This window comes from Platalea leucorodia, assembly GCF_965183815.1.
Source record: "Platalea leucorodia genome assembly, chromosome: 10".
Classification (NCBI taxonomy): Eukaryota; Metazoa; Chordata; class Aves; order Pelecaniformes; family Threskiornithidae; genus Platalea; species Platalea leucorodia.
The window spans coordinates 17,477,742-17,501,825 of record NC_138832.1 but is presented as its reverse complement, the minus strand read 5'-3'; the positions used below and the strand labels follow the sequence as shown (position 1 = coordinate 17,501,825).

Sequence of the window (24,084 nt, the reverse complement as noted above, 5' to 3'; positions counted from 1 at the left end):
ACAATCTTTCAAGCAAAACCTCGGTGTTAACACCTAATGGGTGGTGCTGTTCCTTTCTTCTGCAATAACTGATAAGATCATGAGTTCATCCCCTTCACATCACAAAAGATCTGTGAGTTTTACAGTTTGTTCCTTTTCTTTCACACCCAGACATGCAGCCTCTGGAGGAATCATTACAGACTGGTGTTGTGACCTTGTCAGGCGCTCTGTGTATTTATTTGTGGTTCCCTTTGCTTCCTCAGGACAATACCTTGGTCTTTCCTTGTTGTATTGCTGTCATGCAGGTGCTTCACTGTTGAGCCAGTAATAATCCCAGACATTTTAGATGTTGTCTCATTGTTCCTGGTTACTTTCAGGTCACACAACACAAGCACTGCCAGGCTCCCTCCATGCTTACCCCAGTTTTAAATTTCTCATAGAATTTCAGCTGAACAAGGAGAATTATCCAGATGTGAATTCAGTTAAAGACCTGAGCCCAGTGGAGGCTCAAATCCAGCAAGACGAATGCTGAATGCACACTGCCTTGTAGAATTAATGTTCGTTGCATATTTAGACAACTTAAGTGGCTGGTTATGATGGCGAAGATGCACAGTGAATTAGGCAAAATGAAATATTCTTTGATGTTCATTGAGCAACAGAGCGAAGAACACTGCATGACCCATATCAAGTAGAGCTGAAGATACGTTGTTTGAACTAGCATGCATCTCTGATCTTAAATATATTTTTGTTTGCATTTGAGGTATCAACGAAAAGGGACTGGTGCCCATTGTGGATTGCTTCCATCCAGCATATTATATAGACTGAAAATCTTTCAGTAATAAATAGCTCAAAGTGTGGTGTGTTGGCAAAAGAAGAGAAGACCCGAGAGAGAGTTCATATTAAAATTCAAAGTCTTAAAAAGTGGAATGGGGAAATGGTTTGAAAAGAAGTAAACAGAAGTCACCATCTAGCATACTGTAAAGATAACAAAAGAATTACTGTTGCCATTTCATCCTTTGTGTGGGGTGAAAACCATAATTTATTTCTGTGAGTTTTCTGAGCAACAAAACCTGACAATTGGAAACCACTAAAGAGGTGGGCTGCTGTTTTTAATGAGCACCTTTGGCATTGCAGCTTCTGTGGAGAAACCAGAACCTACAGAGCCTCATGGTGTGTCAGCAAATCTCAGTTTGTGCACAGACGTGTGCCTGAGTGCACACATGCACCGCTTTCCTTTTCTTGCTTTCTCTTAAAAAGGAATACTGTATAAACAAAGCTTGTGGTAGAAATTAGGGCTAAACTAAATTATACTTAAAGTGGGAACTTGGGAATCTCAATGCTGGGTTTTGTGCAGAATATTAATGCCCCAGTTTCCTTCTTGTTTCTAAGTGCCTTCTTCTAACCCTGTCACTTGAAATTCTTCTGAGTCTGCGAAGCTATGCGAGCTGAAGTGGGTGCTGGAAGGACAGCAAACAGTACATGAGGAAAATGGGACACAGTTTCCCCAGCCCTGTTTTCTGAGGACTCAGAAGAAAGAACTAAGTTTGTCAACACAGGTGAAGGGCATTAGGCAGCATATGGGAGTCAGGGTTTCTGTTAAAGAACAGAATTTGTGCTGCACTGCAGCCTGGTCCCCTTGTAGTTGCTGGGTGCGTACAGCAGGCTGGGAAAGCTGCCTGAAGTCTGTGGTCTGTAGCATCAAATGGTATGAGGAAGGAAGGGGTGGCCTCGTTAGCAGCGGAATGATTGAGAATAAAGTTGTCACACCTTACTTCTCCTACATTTCTCCCTCTGATGGTAGCAACCTCCCTTTACGTATCTCGATACAAATGCAACCTGGCAGGTCACAACAAGGGCTGGATTAACTTGTTTAACGATTCTTTCAGCCTTCTCAACAAGCACTATTTGTGTCTCTCTTCCCTCCTCTCAGTGATCTTGGGCAAGTTAGCTGTAATTGGTATTTCTAGATCCTTATTAACTCTTCTGGGAACAGTCCTAAGCTTGGTTCCCCTCTTGTGAGGTGTATCCAGTAGAGTACTAAGTTCTTGTTACAGCTGTGAGCGCCTGCTCGCAGCTGCTTGGAATTGGTACCATCAGAGTAAGCAGCTCCTCAGGGAAATGCTGCTCAATGCCTATGAGGGGAAGGTTTGTCAAAATCAGCCCTGCTTGGAGGAAAATGCCTTGATTGTAGAAAAATGGTATTGAATGTTAACTGGTTTATCCCATCTCATATCTCTTCAAGCTAGCACAGTTTTATTCATGTTCTTCATCAGATCATAGACACTCTCCCACTCATTTATTTCCAGAAGTGCTAGCATGTCTAGCACAGGATTGTCTTAAGTCTCTAGTCCATCCCGCTGCTGATAGATGAGTGAATGGCCCAGAGGAGGGAGTCCTGAGACTGGTCCCATTGGGAGACACGATGGGAGTCTTGGCAGGCTCAGCTCCAGAAATTCTCCTCCTGAGCAAATTTAGACACTTTGTCCTGGACATGTACAACCTTCCAACCTTCCCTCTTCTGTCTGCTTGACGTTCTTTTGAGGGAAATACATCTTATGCTGTACTTTGCATTCTTTGTCGAATTGTATGTTTAAAAAAAAAAATCATCTATGATATGGCAGTTTGAACAGCCTTATTGTCTATAGGTGTCTGCTGTCTCAGGACAGTAACCAGCTGACCCACTGGTCACACTGGTGTGACTGATCCTACCTTCTTCTGGTTGGATGTCTAGGATGGTGAAGATGACACCTCAAACTCTGATGTGTATTTTCATGCCAGCTTCAGTGGGGTTGTGTCAGATGTGACAAGCTGAGGCTCTGGGCTAGGCTGTGAATGACTGGGTGGGGGAGTAGTTTCTTGCCCTTTTCCTGCTATATTTTCCTGATTTTTGCAGGTACGGAGACTGACTGCCTTTGTGAGGCCAGGGCTTCAAAAAGCAAAACTCCTATCAATGCTGACAGAACCAAGAATTTTCCCCTATCCCTAGCACAAACATTGGCCGGCAGAACTTGCTTTGAATTTTTAAGTGTATTTAATGTAGAGTAGCTCATTTGGGGTGGGGGTGGAGGGACTCGCAAGAAAAAAGGCTTAGGAGTTGCGTACTTCAGCGGTAGTAACTGAAGGGAAGAAAGCGGAGAAAGTAATTTGCAAAGCTACACTTGAAAATCATTCTAGCATAACATCATCATTACAATTATCTGTCAAAAGATTTAGTTCAATTACTTTTTTTTAAGCTCTCTTGTCAAGATGGCCTTGCTTGTTTCAGGATTTTGGTACTCCAAGGAGAGGTTGAGGAAGAATGAATACTAATTCTGCCATTAACCACTGTCAGACAGCCTTCAGCACATATTATTCCTTGAAAACTCCTTTAGCATTGTTACCGTGGGGAATTAATAGGCATAAAGTGCCCATGGGAACATAGAATTCAGGGGGGGAAACATCCACTGCCTATTTATAGCTCGCAATACTGTAAGGTGAGAGGGGGAAAACTTCAGTTGTAAGTGGTAATTTTGAAATAATTGAATAGCAGCATAATTGCCATCGTGTAAAAGATTATACATGGTTCCTTACATTTTCTTCACACAACAGTAGGCTGGTAGTAAAATTACAAGGGAAGAATATTTGATGTAATAAACTCAAATTAAACTGAATAATTTTCAGTGAACTGCAGGACGTTGCACGCTCTTGCTGGTTTATCTTGTTGAGCAAATGTTCAGAGCTGCAGGGGTCTGGGCTGGTCCCGAAGCTGAGGGTGCCTCTGAGCGGGCTGGGCAGGTGGACGTGGTACAGTGTTTAAGGAATGGTTCTGTTTCGTTGGCCTTTGTTTTGACTACTAATGCAGGTAGTTTTGTGCATTTTTGTTTAAAAGAAACTGCTATAAAATGTTTGCTGAATCTTTTGGTCCAAATACTAATTTCATACTGATTTAGATGACTGCCCTCTTTATTGGAGAGTAAGGCTCTTGATCTAAAGTCTGTATCTGATATGGAGATGAATTCCCGGAGTCTAAATACATCAAGCCATTTAAAGGTCTGTGACTTCAAGCTAAGCATATCTTTGAGGACTCTAGCTTATAATTAAGCATCTCTCTCTCTTTCATTTAGAGAGAGCTATACATGTAGAGAGAGGTGGGCTTTGCTGAGTTCAGATTCATTCTACCTGTTTTTAAGTGCAGATAAGAAGCCTCGGTTTGCTCTTGCTATGTTGTCTTGAATGACCTCGTACTTGTACATGAAAGCAGAATTAGTTCCAGTAATTATATAAAATTAAAAATACGATTTTAAACTAGATTTTTTCTGTTTTTTTTTAAGGTATGTAATATAAAGTGGGTAGTAAAGTTCACAGGAGAGACTAATTTTATCTGTTTAATAAGAATCCTGAGACTTACATTCATTGATTTTTGAATTTTCTTCACCTGTCTTCACCTCATTTTATAGGAGAAATCCCTGGAATAGCATTAATTCATTGTAGAAGCTTTTACAAGGTCACCAGTGGGAAAATAAGGTTGCTAAGAGAAATTGCATGAATAACCTAATCTTTATGTTTTCCTGAACAATGTGAAGTTTTTTTAAGCATGTGGCCTGTTTGTATGAGACAAAACTAATCATGACCATCAGGTCTCCCCCTTAAATAGCATACAAAAATCTGCCAGATTAGACCCATTCTATTTCAAATAAACAGTTAACTCTTGTGTTTTTTTTAAGCAAAATAATATTTTCAAAGCGTCATTTAAAAAAACTCAAACCTTTTGTGTGATAGTCAGGGATAAATTATTCATAGACAGTTACTTTGAAACATTATATTTTCCTACCTCTGCATAAAAATAAACCTAGAAGTCACTAGATTAAGTCATTGCCCTGTAATGGTTCTTTGAGAAATGTTTAACTGTAGCTGCTGCTTTGTTGTAGTGAAGAGCTGTGATTCAGACTTCATACTATGTTTGCATTTCAGCTGTCACAGAAAGTGAAAGATGAAGCCTCTTGTTCCCTTGATTCTTGTGATCTGTACTGTAGTCAGCATGAATTTGAAGCTCGTGTCAAAGAGAAATTCTGGTAAGTCACAGAAAAATATTTTTACTTTTGAATCTGGACCTAGTGCTTATGCAGTCAAGCATTTTAGACGGCTGCTTATTGTTTTGCATATATACTACTTGTTCTTGTCTGAAAAAAAAAAAAACCAAACCCAGTCATGACCAATATGGTTTGCTTACCAGATGTTACAGGATGAATTTTCTCACTATAATGTTCTGTTGATGTGACTTTAAGCTATATGAAAGTGTCCCTATGTTTTCTTTTATTAAAAAAAAAAAAAGAAAAGAAAAAGAAAAAGTTGATCTGATTGAAAACCCACAAAGGTAATAATGACTTTGGCATTGTTTTAACATCCAATCTTCTACCCATGCCAAGGGATTTTCTTAGCTGTGGATATGGTTTGTGGTGACTTTTAAGTCTGGGTGGTTTTTTTGTGTGTTGGAAGGGCATCTTCCAAAAAGTCATGCTGGCCCTATGTGTGCTCATGTATAGGGTTAACTGGGAAGAGCTTTCCTGGGTAGATAATCTCTGATTATTCTGGCAGTGGAAGGGAGTGGGAGTTGGTTTATGTTTGCATCTGCTTTTGAAACCCACTAATAGTAACAGAACACTTCGGAGAAACATTGGAGTATCTCCTTCCAGGATAGACAGCTGATCTGGATAATGTTTCATCTATATTAGAGCCTGAAATGACTTCTAGTCCATGCAGCTCTGCCCCCCCAAAAGGGAATGAGACTGTTTGCCTTTCTCAAGTAAGAGTTTGGAAGGACTTTGGGCAGATGAGTAGGTTAGCTGCAGTGTTGCATAGTGTTGTCAGTCTGCTGGAGCCTTGTGTATGTGGGCAGGTAACTGATGCAGGATAAATGTTGCACTTTTAAACTTGCATGTTAACTTACTCATTTTTTCCCACTAGTTATGAGCTATCCATACAAGTGTGAGGGCTGCCGTTGATGATACTGTCCTCAATGTCTTCAGTCAACACTTTTAGCAATGCAGATACAAACAGAAATTACTGACTTTAGTTGGTGTGGCCAGTTTTATTTCTGCGTTTCTTGAGAATGGAGGAGAAAAGTTATTGGTCCGTCTGTTATAAAGAATTAGATGTCACATCCCAGGCTAGGAAGTGTTACTCTGGGAACCGCCAGATGCTAGGCTGAATTCTTTCTGCTGGGCTAGAAAGTATAAATGGATGTTGCTAAATCAAACTAGTCTACAGCCTTTTGTTGTGGTTATTGTGCCATGAGCCCTGTTTGCCCTGTGAGAGCAGTCATGGATATCAGGATTTGGCTACAGTGGAGCTTGATCTAAACTCTGCTAAGGGCAATGGTATTCCTGTTTTTCAAAAGTGCTATTACTGGCCTGGATAGGAACCCCTATGAGATCTGTAATCTGTATAATTGAGCAGCCTGGATTCACTGATGCTAGGCAACACCACCTGGCTGCAAGGAGGGGCCTTTGCGTTTCCTTTATCAGAAGTACACATCTGTAGAAGTAACATGCCTGTGGTTATAGCATCATTCAGCTGGCAGTTTACCTTTAATTATATTTTAGTGTTGTTTTTTTTTTTCTAATCTGCTTTCTTTGACTCTGCAGAATGTCTTGTGTTATTGGCAGCTGTTGACGGTATCAATTCAGGTTGAGTACTGGTGGGAAAAATGCTTTAATATGTTAGATTGCCTATTGCTAAATATAGTCCACTAGTGAATAGCTGGTTCTTTTTTTTTTTTTTTTTCATTTGATTGAGTTGGTATATGTTGAGTATAAGACGAAGGGGAAAATGCATGTAAAGTAAAATTATAGTTTCTTTGCAAGTACATGGTCATGTAGTTGCTTTTCACCTTCAATATTCATTCTGTCATATGTGCTGATTTTTAGGTTGCCGTGTGGAGCAAACTATTGATTTCTTTTTTTTTTTTTTCCTTTTTCTTTTTCCACTACATTGTGTGTGAAATACATTTTCTGTTTCTATGATTTCAGCACTTGGAGCAAAATTGATAATTTGACTCACTTTCTGAAAGGGGTCTTTAGATATGAAGGACTGTTGTTTGATTGCTTGGGGCTTCACTAAATGTTATATGTTGTGAAGGGACAGATGCTCCAGAGGCTTCTGAACTTTAACTATTTGTATTGTTGTTTAAGTTGAAGATCAGAGATAGTGGATGGATGCAGCCATGAAAATGCACAAAGAAAAAATGAGACCATGTTGCTCAATAGAGTGACAGTAGCCATAGCGTGCTGGTGCTGTAGTTCAGGGTCTTTTTTTTTTTTTTTTTTTTTTTACTGGTGTCTTGGTAAAGGAGAGTGGGAAAGGGAAAGTAATTTAATAGTTATTTGTGGGCAGCTGCACTGCAGTGTAAACAGCAGGATGTCTGCAAGCAGGAAGACTGTTTTAGCTGCAGATGAGAGCAAGGAGGGGAGTGGATGGGGTGCCTGAATGACACCCTGTGGACAGGATCTTTGCAGCAGTGTTCTGCATGGATGTTGTAGTCGTGGGTCTTGCTGGCTCTTGGTATGGGGATGTCTAAGCTGGTGAGCAGCCTTAAAAGGGGAAGGGAAATTGTGCAGACAGTTATGTAGAGCTGTGTGAAGCAGCAGACGGAAAGTGCGGACACTGATGATAAAGACAGATTTGGGCTACTAGGGCAATAAACCAGCAAAATCAGGGTATCGGTGCCTTTGCTGACTTATGTAGATGAGCATTTTTCCATGCAATACATAGAATTTTTGCATGAATGGCCAGAATTCTGATTAGTGTTAAGTACAAGAGCGCTCATGAAGTTGACAAGCATGTGTGTAATATTACATAATAGAATACATCTTGTTTAAGGGGTAGGGAGAATCTAGAGAGAGCTGTGCTGAAGAGGACTTGGGGTGGAGCAATGAGCAGGTGCGGTGGTGTCTTCAGGTAATGCAAAGGCATTACTAAAACAGGCAGTCAAAAGCAGGGCAGAATGTCCAGAAGGGCGTTATCAGTGAAATTGAAGTTGCCTTAAAGAGAACAGGGGTTTGGCTAGGAAGGCATCTTCAGAGGCTGGTGGGAAAACATTCCTTCAAAGCCAAGGAATGGAAACCCAAGGGGAGAAAGTTGAGGACGAGAACTCCAGACAGCAAATGCAGACGGTACACAGGGGCTGGACAACAGGAAAGAGTCACTAGAGAGAGGCCAGGAGGAGAGGATCTAAGATGTCAAACAGAAGGTGATGAACTGGTGCTCCAATTGCAAGCATAGAATTAAAGTTTGCTGAAGAAACAGTCCTCATGGAAGGGGAGAGAAAAACAGAACTGTAAGAGGTTTGTCTCCTGTCCTTTACTTGCCCTTTGTTATAGATTCAGGTGACCATATTTCCATTTGGAGAAGACAAGCAGGAATGCATGCGAGTGCTACAGCTTGGTTTTAGAGTACCTTGCAATGCTGCAAACATGACACAGAAACTTGTAGCAAGACAAATTTGTTTGGCTGCTTCTCACTGGAGATGTGGTGCCAAAATAATTAAAATGGGTGAACTAATTTAATTATGCTAGTCAGATTCTTCATTACAGGCAGCAACTTCCAGATGCTCCAGAAGAAATCTGTCATGTCTACAGAGTAATGATTGCTGTTTGTGGTGGGAACAGAACAGTTTGCCTCAAGCATTTGTGTGAATGTAATGTTGACTTAAGTTTCACAAGCATTTCTTAATATTAAGAAGCTTTTTTGAAAGCTGCAGGTTGTCCTTTTTGCCTGCTTTAAGAAGTAAAACTGAGCAAACAGCTAACGCTGGGACTGCAGCCTTAGCAATACCCTAGAAAGGGTATTTTACAGGTGGAGGTTATCCAAATAAATTGAGGATGTGGGAGCTGCTAGGTTCCCAGCTGGTAGGTGATTTCCTTTTAATCTGATTAAGTGACTTCTTTTCCCAAGCGCTTTGTATATAGTGCTTTGAATAATCATAGCAGGGAATATAAAACCAATTAAAAATATCATTGCATTTTTTAAGTAAAAGATTGTTCAGATTATAGATTCAGTTTGACTTACTAGACATAATTCCATTAGTGAATAATTGATGCCATTTATTGTTGCTGTATTTATTTGCTGAGCTGAAATACCCTGTCTCAGCATGCTAGAGCTCCAGAAGGCATGCCAGCCTTGTGTGGAGGAGCATGGGCAGACATTCCCAAGGTTTTGATGAGGCTGCTAGCTGCAGAGCTGGTAATAGTCTTTCTGCAGGTTAACACGGCTTAATTGGCTCAGGCCTGGCAGCAGTATGTCCTCCAAGCTACAGAGCCAGAGCCTTGTGTCTTGTCCTCTGTAAGGTGTCAGATGGATGTGCTCTGGGATTCTGGCCTTCCTTCTCTGCCTCTTTATCTTGGGATCGCCCAAAAGGCAGACATATGCCAGAGGAGCAAGTGTGTCTCTGATCCCTCACCCACCCCATCACCCTCCACCTGCATCCCACTTTGTCACCAATGGCTTGGGAGAGAGAGGGCTTGACTTAGCATCGTGCCTTGCTGTGTATGGGCATAGCCAAATTGTCTCAAATTCTCTCATTGATGGTGCAGTGGTTGGGATGTAGTGCTTTAACACATTCATTTAAAATGTATTGGCTTGATATTTTGTGCCTTTTAAATGTCATGCAACAACTTACTGTGGTCTGCTATAGAGGTTTCAGGAGACCTTCACTTTCCTACTAGTTGTCACTGCTCTAGCCTAGGATTTCCCTCTGCTCCCTTCTCTGAAGCTCAGTCTTCCTGTACTGTTGCCTGATCACTTTGGCCATGAAAACTGTGATATACATGGACGTGGAGGTATTTGTACTTCAGAGGTGACTCATGGATTTGTGCCTGGAGTGGGATATCCTAGAGGAGCCTAACTCTTAAAAGTCCATTGCTCCTGCTGGAGTGGGCCTCTAGAGGAGCTGCAGGATGAGCACTCCCAGTTGCTGTTTGCTTTTTGTTTGCAAAAAAACAATCTATCTGCCTGAAGAGCTGACTTCTTGCCCTGATGCAAAATGCATGGCTATGAGCCCTCCCAGTTTCTGAGATATGAGTGATGCAAAAGAGGCTTTCAGCTTTTACTTCCTGCAAATAATGTGCAAACATAGAGGAAACGGGAGCTTGGCAACGCTAATCAGCGCACACTGATCCCCATCTTTTCCCAGAAGATGTGAAGTTATTCACAGCTCCAGCAAACAAAAGAAGTTGAGATCACCGGTGTTCTAAGCTGTCATCAATGCAGGAATGTACAGTCCCTCTTGCATACGGTTGCGTGTGCTCACGGGTTCACGGCTGCTCTCCATCTGTTCAGTTTGGATCAGCAGGAAGCAAGGAGCCAGGCTCCTGTGCTCAGTCAGGTCTCAGGGGGCTACCAGCAAGTAAGCTGTGAAGCACCGGTAGTCTGTGCACCTCGTTACGGGAGTCTCAGCCTTGGTTTCCTCTCCTCTAGACAGAAAGCGGCATTGCAGCTAGACAGACCTATCTGGGAGACAGCTGGCAGCATTTAGACATTCTGTTTGCTGGTGGGGAGGAAGGGAGATGCATAGAGAACAAGAAAGGAAATAATCAGCTAGAGGTTTGGGGTTTTTTTAGTGACCTCAACATGACAGGGTTTAAATATTGAACTTACTTAAACACTCAAATTTTTAGCTATTACACTCGTTTAAAATGAGTTCATGTATAATTAAAACAATTAAAATATTGAGCTGATACTTAAATATTAAAGCTAGACTCCTTTCCCAAAAGGGAAACCGCAGCTGTATCCGAATAAAATAAATGAACACAATTAAATTGTTCCAAACTGCAGTAAATCACAAAGGTAGGATCTTTAGGGATAGGGTAAAATAAGCAAAGCATGAAAGAAATGTCATTTCCTCAGTTAAAAATCTATAATCTTCCACTTTTGCAATGAGCACCATGGCAGCTGTTTGGATATCTGTTCTACACCTAGCTGCAGCATGTAAGAGTTTATTAATAATATCTGAACCTCTAGTAGATGTACCATCATAATTGAGAAATCTTCCAGCTCTATGCCTTTAACTGGATAATACTTTTTTTTTCCTCCCCAAAATGGAGTCTCTTTAAATGAAAAAAACTAATGTACCAAGGTATCTTTACTTTGTTTTCTTTAAGATCCTAAATAGAAATTTTAAGAGAAATCTTCATTTCAGTATTTCTAGTATGCTCACTTTGAGGGTGTGTGCTCTAGGTTCGTGTCCTTACTCTGAAACTGAATGTGCTGGGGGGCAGGGAAGGTTGTTCTTGCATGTCTTGTTTTTCATCTTGTTCATGAAAATATTTTTGGAAGGTCTGTCTTAATGTTCAAATGAAAATATAAATAATACAGCTGCAAACTTACCCAGAACACAGTCTTCAAGCTCAGTATGTTCACTAGTCCTAGCGATGAATGTCTGCTCCGTCTGGGACATCTGCTGGTGACGCAGAGGCTTGGAGGTAACTTAGGGGAATATGGATTTATAGGAGCTATAGGGAATCTGTGATGTAATGGCTTGGCTTTGGGTCAACTCCTGACCAAGAACAGTTCCGAGGTGTGCTTGGGTTTTCGTAACCGGAATACATGTTTAAGGCAGGTTTTACAGACTGCTGTATATATTTAAAGGAACATAAATAAGGCTCCTTAGATTGAACTAGGTATGAATATTAATGCACATTCTCTTATCTCTGTCCACTGAATTTAAAGAAATTTTCTACTTTACTTTCAGAACCTTGCTTGTTGTTTGAAGTGCATTTCAGTTTTAAATTGCTAGTCCCTGTGACACATTGTATCAGAAACTTCTTTTTTACTTGTTTTTGCTATGAATGTAGTTGTGAAAGAGGCAAGCAGTAAAATTGTGAGGTAGGAGATGTTGGGATCAATATGGGAAATAGCGAGAGAAAGGAGAATTAAGATGCATTTTTGGTTATTTTTTTGGCATTTAATTTTGGAGAATTTGGTTTTACAAGTAATAAAGGAAACATCAGTGGTTTCCCTTTTCAAGAGGTGCAGAGTTAAGTGTTTCAAGTTGTTGACCTGTGAAGAGGGAAGGAATTCTTTAGTGCAGTGCATGTATGTGCAAACGTTAGTGTATAGACCTGTGTGAGATTGTTGTGGTACTGTTATAACTCGCTAAAGCAGAAATGATTGCCTATCTATGAGTTGAAAGGAAAATTGATCTGAGCTGCAGTGTCACCTCTAGAGTGTATGTTTTATCACTATATTAATCTCTAACCCCTTCAAATCCGATTGATTATTTCCTACAAGAAGCATGATTAGTACTTATAATACATACTGATATGAAAACATACACTGCTCTGCCGCTGAAGACAGAGACTTAGATTAAAGTTAAGCTTCTGACCTGAGCACTTTGCTTTTCCCAGGCACAGTAACCAGGCTGCCTGTGCCTGCCAGCCTCTGCCATCAGTTCCTTCTCGCTTGCCCTCCCTGCACGGTTCTTTGTTCAAGGCAGGAACAGAAGCAGTGTGAGGGTATTTTCTGGTAGCTTAACTTGTTTTAAACCTCCTCCACTGTTGCGATTCACAAAACTGTAGCTCTGTTGTCCTGCATATGACCTATGGAAACTCACTCCCAGTCACTTTTTTTTTTTTTTTGAGGAAGATATGTTGACACTTCAATTTAAGACAGGTACAGTTGGTTTGCATCTTTGAGGGATCAGTATTCCTTTAAAAAGGTATCTACTGAGATTTCTGTATCTGTTATTCCAGATGGGAAATTAAGTAGTAATTGAATAAGTAGGAGACCATTTGATCCAGGCAGCTGTAAGTGGTGTTCACGGAGTTTTAATAAAGAACCCGGAGGCAATAGCAGTACCTGGGATGAGCCTTTTGTATCTGGCTATCTCATTTCTGTTGCTGTAATGAAGTAGGAGGAATGGGAACCTGCATCAGACTCCAACTGCTAACCTGGCCTACCAGCCCCTCTGGGGCAGGAGGCATCAGGGAAAGTGGTACATGTCAGGGCAAACCCCTGATGGATTCAGCTCCCCTTTTGCTGAAACAGGGCAAAAGGGAAAGCCTGAAATTCCCAAATTCTGTTCTAATGTTTAAAGTACAATATTTTTTATGTCACTCTTGTTTGTGTCTGGGGGACATACTGCTGTTTAGGCATCCAGTAACCATGCGTACAGTTTTAATTGTTTGTTAGGGCTGTGTAGTAGAGACCTTGAAACATGATGGTAGTATTACTTTTTGGACTTTCAGTATTCTAGTTGTGCTTTGTTACCTTGGCAGGTTTTTTTTTTTAGACTTATGGGACTATTTGGTGTTTTTAGTAAACATCTGCTACCATGGTATTTCATACAAGTGCTTTTTGTCTCTAATGTTTGCATCATAGTTATTCCCATTTTACAGATGGTAGAAAATCATCCGGAGATGAAGTGCAGGTTGCCCAGCACACTGAAGGTGATGTGGAGGAATAACACAAATGAAATGTTTCCCTCTGTTCTGTTCTGTTGCTAATGCCTTAGTTAAGGATGAGGAAACTAGTAGTATCTCCTAGAAAAGTTTTGAGGCTAAAATAAGCATGTATGTAGAATGTGCTTTTACATCCTTGGATACAGGTGCTAGGGAAAAGTGTTTGTAATTTGTTATTTTTGTGTATAGTGGGGGACACAGAAGGAAAAAACACTTAAGACTTGTAAAAAGGCATATGGAATACCTGAGGGACCATGGGCCTTGGAGACGCCAATCGAGTCTGTTGGGTAACCAAGTTTATAGAAACCTGTGTATATACTTACTCCTCTGACCTAAAGAACATTTGTTGATCATGAACTGCAGCGACTCTGCAGGCAGCCAGCTGCATCTGAGCCACTCTGGGCACCATCTGTGCTTACCTAGTAGCTGCCTTTAGATTTTTAGCAATATCAGGAACTGGAGTTCTGTCATCAGATGTGTGAATAGCTTAAAACAACTTTATCCAAGGACACCTCAGTGTATAGACTAACCAGATGTTCATGTTTGTTTAAAGAAATGCTGGTCCTTTCATCCCTGTACAAATCATCACTGTACAAATACATATAAAATTTTGAGTGCAGAGTTTTTTCACAGACTTTTCTTTTTTTAAAATTTATTTTTTATTATTTGAGAGTTAATGGATATTGTCTGGTATTTTGAAGACAGAAGTGACTTAATATTTGTGAAGACTGATGTTCATATAGCAGATCAGATTTTTCACAGGACAACAGGAATTGTTTGTTCTTGGATTTAAGCATTATGTTTTTGTTTTGCTGATGCACTCTGTGATCCTAAGGTTATTTGGATCAATGTGCAGAGCTACTTCATGCATACTTTTGTTGTCTTACATGTTCAGCAAAACATATATGTGGGTGAGCCTGGAAGTGGAAGACTAATGTAAGATACAATCATTCTGGTGTCTTTGAGCTAATGGTAAAAATATAATCACATTCTGCAGAATAGGGCTCGTCAGAATTTCTTTTTCAGTGACACAATTTCATTTTGAACAGTAAATTCCCTGAGATGGATACGTTTAATAAGCAATGGAAAACTGCTGGAACATGGATCAAAGGCAGGGTTATTCCCAGGCTCTGTATCTCTGGGGCGTTCAAGAGTTGCAGCTGAACGCTAGGTCTTCTGAGGTCCTTGATATGGATGTCGGATGATGAAGCTGGAAGACTTTGAACACACAGTGGTCAGGACCCTACTGTTTCTGGGATTCCCTGCTGGGAAGCAGTTGGCCATGTCAAATCTCTCAGGTTGTCTGCAGCGAAGATCTGAAAACTGAGAAAATGAGAGCGCTTTGGTGGAGCCAGGTCATCCTGCAGGCTTCCTCGGCTCCCAGGTTGGAAGTGGATCTGCGGCCATCAGCACTGCTCTCTGGCAGACCTCCCTGGGGAAGGGGGGACCACTTTCTGGACCTGCTTCTTCCTCTCTAGTTGCAGGCTCCTGTTGCAGGGTATGATTTGTTGAGAAAATAAACCAATTTTAAAGTATTTCTGAAACCCATTTGTTCTGGTACTTGTGGTTTAGAAAAGCAAATTTGAAGCTCAACCCAAGAAAATAATTATTGTAGATTTGAGCCCTTGAATCTATTACTCATTTTGATGTGACCTTGAAAATCTTGTCCCATTGTATAAAGCCGGAGAGGTGTGAATAACGGTGTAGTTTTAGACAACCGAAAATAAGGAAAGAAATTAGGATGTGTATCACTAATGACATTTTGGATGTAATATTTCCATTCCAAATGACATCTGTAATTTTAGGCAAATCAGGGGACTACAGTGGAAACTGCACTTAGGAGTGGAGTGTGTCAGCTTTATTGGAGCAGATTGAAAGCTGAAGCTTTTTGGCTGACTTCTGATGTAGGTCAACATAATTCTTATTCACTGTGACTTTACATCATATTATTTACAGCATTATGATTTTTTCATCTGGATTGGGTGATTAAATTTGCTCTTTACCATTCAGTGTTTATTGCAAATGGTTTTGTTCCAAATGCAAAACATGCCTCTGACTTAGTGCATGAGAGATGAAACCTAAATCCAGCCACCTGGCATGCCTGGCTGCAACTGTTGTGGACCTTACACAGGGCAAGTGTAAAGCTCAACCGATGAAGAAAGGATCTTTATTAAATCCTGTTTTAGGAATGTCTACAAATGAACTGTTCCATTTGCCGTCCTTCATAAAGAGCCGTACTTGATGGCTTTCTCTGAAGGACACAGATCCCATGCGAACAGTTGGTTGTCCAGCATGCTCTTGTGTGAAGTCTCTTGCAGAATGTGTCACCAACTTGCTTCATCTTGTAGTAAGGAAGACCCTTGATGTGCTGTAATAATGAGTTGTTGTCTTTTGGAACAATTTCCTTCTTTTCCCCCCCCCCAGCAGTGGGTACCCCAGCTGGGTACCTTAGTCATGAGAACTTAAATAATACAGATTCCACAGTGTGGTTGTAGAATGGCTTGGTAATGTCAAACCAAGTTGAAATGTTACATTAAGTCTCTTATCGGTGTGTAGATGTGAGCATCTTCAAGGGAGACAAGTGTTTTGCTTGCTGGAGGCTGCTGGGTAAAAGCTCTCCTCTATAATAGTTTCACTGCTATGATTGGAGTTGGCATGTTTTTCAGGTTTGTGCAAGACAAGTGCATCCTTTCCTACACATAGGGTTGCCCTTTCAGAATCCTGATGTGTAATATACTTGTAAAAATCAGATCTCCTTTAATGGTTTTATTGTGCACATGACAGTTGTGCATTATCAATGTAATTACCGAGATAATTTAATACTCATTCTATGCTTTACTACAGCGCTTTCCAACAGGGAGCTGTAAAAGGTAATTTTGACCTCCTTAAACTTTGTTTAGGTTATTAAGAAATATTTTTTAGTGGCAGAAGAGGGAATTCTATTTTTGCATAATCTAATAGCCCCTCGAGGCTCACCTTTTAAAATTACATCAGTCAGATAAGGGATGAGATAGGAGCAGTCAGTCATCTTGCTAAGTGTTCACTGATTCTTGAGCATGCAGCATCCGTGGCTGGCGATCCCCAGCCGTGGAGCTGTGCAGCAGTTGGTGATAGTCAGTGGCAGATTTTCCCAAATCACTGGGAGGTGAGAGGGGAATAAGGCCATCAAAGGTCTTGTGTAAGCATGGCACTGACTCTTCCAGTCTGTCCTTTGAGGTGTTATTAAAGGTATCTTAGGTGCCCCAAACAGTCTAGAACGAGGCAGAGAGCTGAGCTACCCCCTTTGCAGGATGCTGTTCCCCGTCTCGGCTTCGTTGGGAAGCAGTGGTGCAGCCCCTGCTCAGGGTGGTCTCAGCAGGGATTTCTCAAGCTTGTGTCCCACACATGGGGTTTGGGCTCTGCTCTTAGGAATTGGACTGGGCTGTGTCATGTTCCTCTTTTTTATTTTCTGCTTTGAGAAACTTTTTTTAGAATAGGATATGCCATAATATGCCAGGAGAATTAACCGGAGGAAGCTTCTAGGTAGAGTGAGAGAGGAGCTCATTAATTGCTTAAAAATTAGGCAGTCTCCATCTGAGTAATCGGTGTTAGCTGGCTGGCCTTCCTCAGTCTAAGAAGTAGCTCATTAGTAGAATACACACAGATGGTACTGTGCTCTAAGGTATTTAAAATACACAGGCAGAGAGTTGTATTAATAAGGCAAACCTGTCCTTAGTCGCTGTGACTGAGCTTGCTACAATCAGCAGAGGGAACAGTGTCACTTGGTAAATATTATTAGGTAAATGCATTTCCATAAATTTATTTAGTTTTCACATTTTTCTGCAGATAACAGATTATTATAAATACTCAAAGTAATTTACTGTTTCTGGAAAAATTATATTGCAAGAATGGACTTACAATAACTATTTCATTTGTTCAGTACCTAATTTACCCATATAATTGCCGAGAGAGAGAGAGATGTATTTGGAGCATAATTTTTATTTGGAATATATCTAGTTTTTTGCTTTTTCTTTCTTATGATGTTTTTCTGTATGCAGTTTGTTAACAGTTTATTCAAAATAAGACTTTTTCTGAATGAGTTGAGTTCGTTCTGCAAATGCTAGTGGATAGCAAAATAAGAAATCACCCACCAGGGAAGACAGAAAGGGCAGAGCCTGGAGCCCCCAGCTCTGCAGGGGGAAGGAGCCACCCCGCAGCGGGTGCGCAGGGGCTGAGCGGGGGCACCGCCGGCCTCCTTCCGAACAAACCTGCCAGCGCGTCTGAGGCTGCGCAGCCATGCAGAGGTACTGCCCTGGGTCTCCTGACTTCAAAGCTGTAGGGTAAATTCAGTGGTGATAATAATCATGGCTTCGTTTTCAAATGACAGACTTGCCCTCTGCTCCTCATCCCATGTGTCTCATTGAATGGAGAACTGCTCCATCCCTCCTTCTTTCCGGCAGTCTCTTTTTTGCCTGAGCAGGGTGTGCCCATCTTGTAATTACTGTTGTCCATTAGTGCACTTGGCTGTGAGCAGCGAGACTCTTTCCTCACCCCATCTGTGAATTCATAAGCATAGTGGCTTTCCTGCTTAAGAGACTTTTACCACTAAGACTGGGCGGGGGAAGAAATCAGGCTCCCTCAGATAATCGTTCTTCCCAGAACAGTCAGAGTTTGGTCTCCTATGTAGTTACACCTTGTTTAGAGCTACTTTTCCCATCAGTGCTTGCATGTCTTTGTCATGAACTGTGATAAACTCTTTCTGATGAAAGAATTTAATGTTTCCCCTGTTGATTCTCTGCAAACTCGGTGCATTTCACACCTTCCTTGATGGGGGGTTTAAATAGAGCTGCTAGTTACACCCTTCTTGTGCGTGTTTTTTTTCACCAAACCCTCAAAAGAGTTGTTTGTTGCATTTTCAGCAGATATAACTTACGTTGTTGCTTCACTTGGTTCTTCATTTCTGATAGATTGGATGTGTGTTATTTGAGTGTATGCTGTTGATGAAAAGAATGGTTCCACTTCAGCTTGATTAGTCATTGCGTTGTTGTGTATGTTCAAGTTACAGTGCCATTTGGGTAGATCTTTTTGAGTTGAATGTTTGTTTTTGTGGATTCTATTTTAAAAATACTAGCCTGCACTAGGTAACTCAGGAACAGATGTAGTCTGCGAAGAATATTTTAATAGTTACCATATTGCTTTAGTGATACACAAGTGTTTTGAATGATGCTGATCCTCTCTGAGGCAGAGTACTACTCAGTTTAAGTCCTGCTTTGGGCTTAGGTTCAATCCTTGGTAGCGTGTGGGGTTTCCACAGCCTGCACTGGAGGAAGCAGAACTGTCATGAAACAAGGTTGATTTTGTGGAACTCAAACATTTGAACCTGAAAAATCTGAAGGAACAGTGGAATGTACTTACTGCTCTGGGGCAATGGGAGTCAATGTTTCCAAGGTCATTTAAGAATGGCTGCAAGTAGAAGTGCAACTTAGTGATGTATGGAAAGGCGAGGGGGTGGGATAGATGCCATGCAGAGGGAACTGGGAAGGCGTTTTGCAAGGATATGTGTAAAAGACTAAGGCTTTAGAAGAAAACTCTTTACTTGATTATAGATTTGGCTTGATGGAGAAGTGGGGAGGGTTTGGGGTTTACAAGGACAGGAAATCACCAGGTGACATGATTTGGAAGGAAATTTCAGGAATGTGGTGGCAGTGGTATTCCATAAACGCTTCGAAGGTGGCAGTGTATGCAGTCCTGGAAGTGCGGAGGGCTTTTAAGTGAAGGTGTCAAAGAAGGAAGAGCAGTACTTCATTTTAGCTTTCAAATTGCAGGGTAATTTGATAGGGTTTACTAGTAACCCTAGGCTGTGTTTTTTTCCTCCTGCTGTAAAGCTATTGAAGTTGGTGGAATTAAACTAGGAATTAACAAACATGACTGTGTAGCAATGGGACTGTTTCTCCCTTCCGTGTGCCAAGCTTCTGCTTATTTGGTGTGATTCTGCAAAAACATCCATTGATTTCAGTTATTCAGAAGCTAATTACCTCGTAACCCACAGGATCAAGCAGCAGAGCTGCTTATTTAGCCTATAACAACACAGTTCTTATTATGGTGCCCAGTTGTGTTGGCAGTTGCTGCAGGGAACCTCCCATTGACCCTGCTTGCGAGATGGCTGCAGAGCAGGCCCCCACGCACGTATCCTGCCTCTAGACTGTGACTATTGTGTATGCAAATGGACAGCAATTATCATTTAAGTAATGAGTACTTAATGGATGTTTGTATTCTGTAAATTTGAAGCATTTTGAAGCTGAAATTTCCCTGCCGGTGTAATTTGACGTGTGCCGCAAATTGCTGAGGTGAGAATACAAGCCAGAGAAAACTAAGTTATCAGTGGAAGTAGACTCTGACAGCTCCCTCTCCTGCTTCTACCTCAGGCATTGCAATGGATAAGTGGAGAGAGAAGTATCGATGTATCACAGTAAATCCTCAGGAAGAATCTTTGCCTTTTCAAGGTAGTATCATGATGAAGATTGCACTGCGGTGGATTTTGTTAGGGACCTGGCTCTTCATTAAAATAAAAGCCAAGCCTGTCAATGTGGTAGGTGTAGCAGCAGAAATTCCCCTAAAATGACACCTTGGCTGTAGTTTGACTGAACAATCAGCAAATAGTTTAGTGCAGGCTGAATTCAGGCATGCTGTGCAGATTCCTTCAGTGCATCCACTTGAAAAGGCCCTTTAATGCTAATCCATTTGGATGCCACAGTATTGTTTCCAAATACAAAATTTGAATTTTAATTGAAGTTTTGTAGCCCACAAGAGAACTACTATTATTTCAAAGACTAATCCTTTGAGGGGAACTTCCAATTGCAATTCCTCAAGCATCTTTAAGATTCTCAGAAGCAAATCAATACATTTCTCAACAACGATTATCCTTGGAAACCACCTCAATTAGATACGATATAAAAAAACAAAGCCGTGGTGGTCTGCAGCTGAGCTTTGCCTGTGAAACTGCCTTTGCAACTGGAAAGCTAAATGAAACTGTAAAACAGAACTTGACTATATCAGTAAGCAGCTATCTTTTGTCAAGTACATGTGGTGATAAAATTACCTCTGAGGTTGGAATTATTGACTTATTTAAACTGTAAGTTCTCATGGACTGGCATCGTCTCTCTTCTCTATTTGACTGGAGCTCTTGAGTGCTTCAGCTCTATGAAGGACCAGGAATACTTTAGTAGTGCTAATTAGAGGGCCATAGCCTGTCCTAAAGTGCTCGTTTGAACTTACAGTGATAATGGTAAAATATTACTCTCTTAGAATGTTAATTAAGATTACTTATAGACATTGGGATCACTTTGTACAGAAGAGCAGAAATGGTGCAATTCCTGGCAGGGCTATTTTTTAAGAATTCAGAAACAACTCTTTACTGATATTATTTGTGATTAACTTTTAATGGACTTCTGGTGATTTGAGTGGGTAAGAACTACACCGTGGGTGAAGATTGCTTGATAATTCTTCCGCTGTGAGTTGAGTACCATTCTCCAGCACTTGCCTGACAGAACGCACAAATTAACTTCTTTCTGCAAGAAAAGACGTGGGATTGCCTGACCACCTGTTTAGTGGCCATCTCAGTCCTGTCCTGTTGAGTTTGCAGCAGCAAATACATATATAAGATATATATTTAAAGGTACTTCTTTGAGAGAAACAGTTTGTTGGGATGGAAAGACCCAGTGGTGTGTTTGCTCATTAGTTCTTGGAGCATTATGGTTGGATGCTGCTAAAATGGTAGCAGCATCTCCATCTCCCTGTATAGGGCAAAAGCAGGAATACTCCTAAGTAGCTAGAACAAATTGGTTTTGTCTTGAACAAATTAATTGTGCTTAAACCTGGGTGTATGCAGGATGGCTCTGCGAAAAAAGCTGTTAGTCTGAGTTGTTGGGGGGAAAAACAGACTGAAGATCTCCATCGTCTCCCATCATCATTGTGGCCAGTGAAGGCCACCAACAGCTCTTTGCCGGGTATCTTCCTCAGAGCACACACTGAGACTCAGGCTGCAGAGCAGTCTTCTGGAATCCAAGTTCGCTCCATCCCAGGCTCATTACCTCGTTCAAGCTGTTTTGTTTGATCTAAATGGAATAGTCATAGGTTTTTCAAAGGATGTACGAAACTCAGGTTCATGCTTTCTGGAATTACAGAAATGTAATTTTCTGTTATTATGTTATAAATTATCTTCCTGCATTTAGTCATCTAGTCTGCATTTGGTTACAGCTTTCACAGTTTGACTCCAAGTCCATGTAGTTTGTGTTGCTAGCTGGCAAAATAAACTATGGCAGCCTCCTACAGATAGTAAAGGACCCCAAAATCGGGAAAGATTAATTAAGTCCCTGGGTGAGACTGTAAATTATGGCTGCTTTCTGCCATAGTCTTTGATGGCACAGTCACACATTACTACTCTCAAGTGCTATTCCAAAAGCACCACTACCATGCTCCTTTCGTTTGTTAACTTTTATGTCTCTCCATACTGACGACAGTCCATCAAGCCACATTTCTAACCAGAAAAAAAGGGTCAAAAAAAGTGCATACGTTTAATGCAGCTGATTTAAAAATGTCAAAGTTGAATTCTCTGGCGGTGCACTGTATTGGAAAACTGTATAAGAAAATCCCTTATGCAGGGGATCACAGAATGATGATAAAGCACTTGAGGTCTCTTTGGACTTGGGGTCTCTGACCTGTTACACCTCAGCAAGCATCTACTATGCTGTGTTTGCTCAGAAAGGGTTAAAGGCTTTCTGGCAGCTTCTGAATACTAGAGCAGCTATTTTCCCTGTGTAACAGTGGAAGAATGACTATGCGTAATGTAATTTTAACTTAATTTAGTGTACCTCATAGATTTTTATATATAGAATAATGCCAGAAGAATTTGAAAAAGCTTTTCTCTTACTGAAGCCTGTGTTAAAACTCTGACATCAACAGAGAAAATATGTTGATTCAAAGAACTTTTAAAAAGCCCCCCCCTTGACTTCTGCATTTGATGATTTAAAAACACATTATCATGATTAATTTGTTATTCTTAGTAAAATCTTAAGCTCTCCTTTTAATAAGATTGTGCTGATAGCAAAACTTCATATGCTGGTGTGATTTCCCTGTATGTTAGTTAATAGCTACCTAATTAGAAATGTAAAAGTAATTCTTGTTGTGTAAACAAATAGACTTCAAAACCTCTTAATGGATAATGCAGTTTTACTATTTAATTTCTGCAGTACTGAGTTTCACTATTTAATTTCTGCAGTACTGGCAAAGAGATGACTGTATTGTGAGATCTCTCTAGCAGTAATACAAAAAAAGAGCTCTGCTTATAACTAAACCGATTCTTGAGAGTGGGGATAAATCGCGGGCTCAAAATGGTGGTGTGGCTTCCCCTCTCCTGTGGGAAACGGAAGCAAATGAATGGACATTCCAGAAAGACTGTAGGTTTTTCCTGTGTTTTGTACATTTTCCGGAGGCTCCCTGCACTATTTGTGTTCTTCTCGAAGAACGTATTTTGTTATATCTTCTCTTTTTAATTTCTGTAATGAAACAGGGGTCTGCAGTGTTCCTGTTGTCTTTTCTGAACCAGAAAGCAAAACATTAGGGAGAAGAGCAGAAAAAATTCACAATGTGACTTCTGAGAAGTGCTGAAGGCCTTTGTACCCTTCAAAGAACTGTAGCTCCCAATTCTTGTTGACTGCAATACATTTTAAAATACCTACCATTTAAAAAAAATTTGGCCTTGAGTGCCTACAACTTGCACAGCAATTGATGAGAGCTGCAGAACCTAAGCACCACTGAAAAATCAAACTTATCAGTCACGCTCACTGGCTTCCTTTGATGGAAGCAACAATACGCCTTGGGGAGTTCTGGGAGCTTTACTTAAAATTCCAGCTCCTAAATGAAGAGAAATTTCTGTTCATCTCTTTGCTTCTGGTGGTGTCACCTTCTGAGAGCAGAGCTGGGGCTCTCCTACAAGAGCAGGTACTGAAGGGTCACCTGGAAGCCCTTTCACAGTCCCTGAACCCCCGCATGTCCCCTTTCCCCCGTCCTGCAATGGGACGGGCAGCCTAGAAAGTGAGCACTGTTTATAATGCACTGATAGCTGCTGCTGGTGGCGAGTGCAGATTTGTTTACTGATTGCTGTAGCTTACTGTTAACAAGAGAAATTATTTCTTTTCTCTGGGGAGGAAAGAAACGTGCTATTTTTCTGGGCAAGAAGGATGGAAGGTCTTGTCTTCATTAAATCAGCAGGTTGTACCTCCTCACTTGCTGATCTGTGTTCTTAAGCCTTCCAATAATAAAGTGCACCATAGTGTGTAGGGCTTTATTAAACCATTGTAGTTTCTCTGTGCTAGAGGATGCTAATACTTGAAGTATTGCATACTGGAGTAACTAATAAAAAAAAAAAAAAAAAATCAGTAGGATGACTTCTTTAAAAGAGACAGTGGCACGTGTCTGTTCAGAATGAGATGTTTAAACTTTTAATGAGGTGGGTTTCTTCTTTAATTGCAGTACTAACTGGAAAAAAAAAACCCAAGTATGCAGTATTACATCCTGGTACATATGGCATCTGTTGAAAGGCTGATACTGTAAGAAGTGCAATATAAGAGCTTTGCGGGACCTGCGTGCGTGCTTAGAGCTGCACCTGGCTCATTCACGGCCTGCCTCTCTCTGT

General features: G+C 40.9%; 1 protein-coding gene across 1 annotated transcript in view; it reads left to right on the top strand.

Annotated features, from left to right (window-relative positions):
- Positions 1–24,084, top strand: part of IL1RAPL2 (interleukin 1 receptor accessory protein like 2) — a gene marked incomplete at its 3' end in the record, with an annotated part of 395,896 nt that overhangs the window by 10,413 nt on the left and 361,399 nt on the right. Inside the window, exon 2 of the mRNA XM_082322891.1 lies at positions 4,930–5,030. Within this exon, the coding sequence (XP_082179017.1) occupies positions 4,949–5,030 (82 nt within the window). The 5' untranslated portion in view covers positions 4,930–4,948. The remainder of the gene's footprint in view (positions 1–4,929; positions 5,031–24,084) is intronic.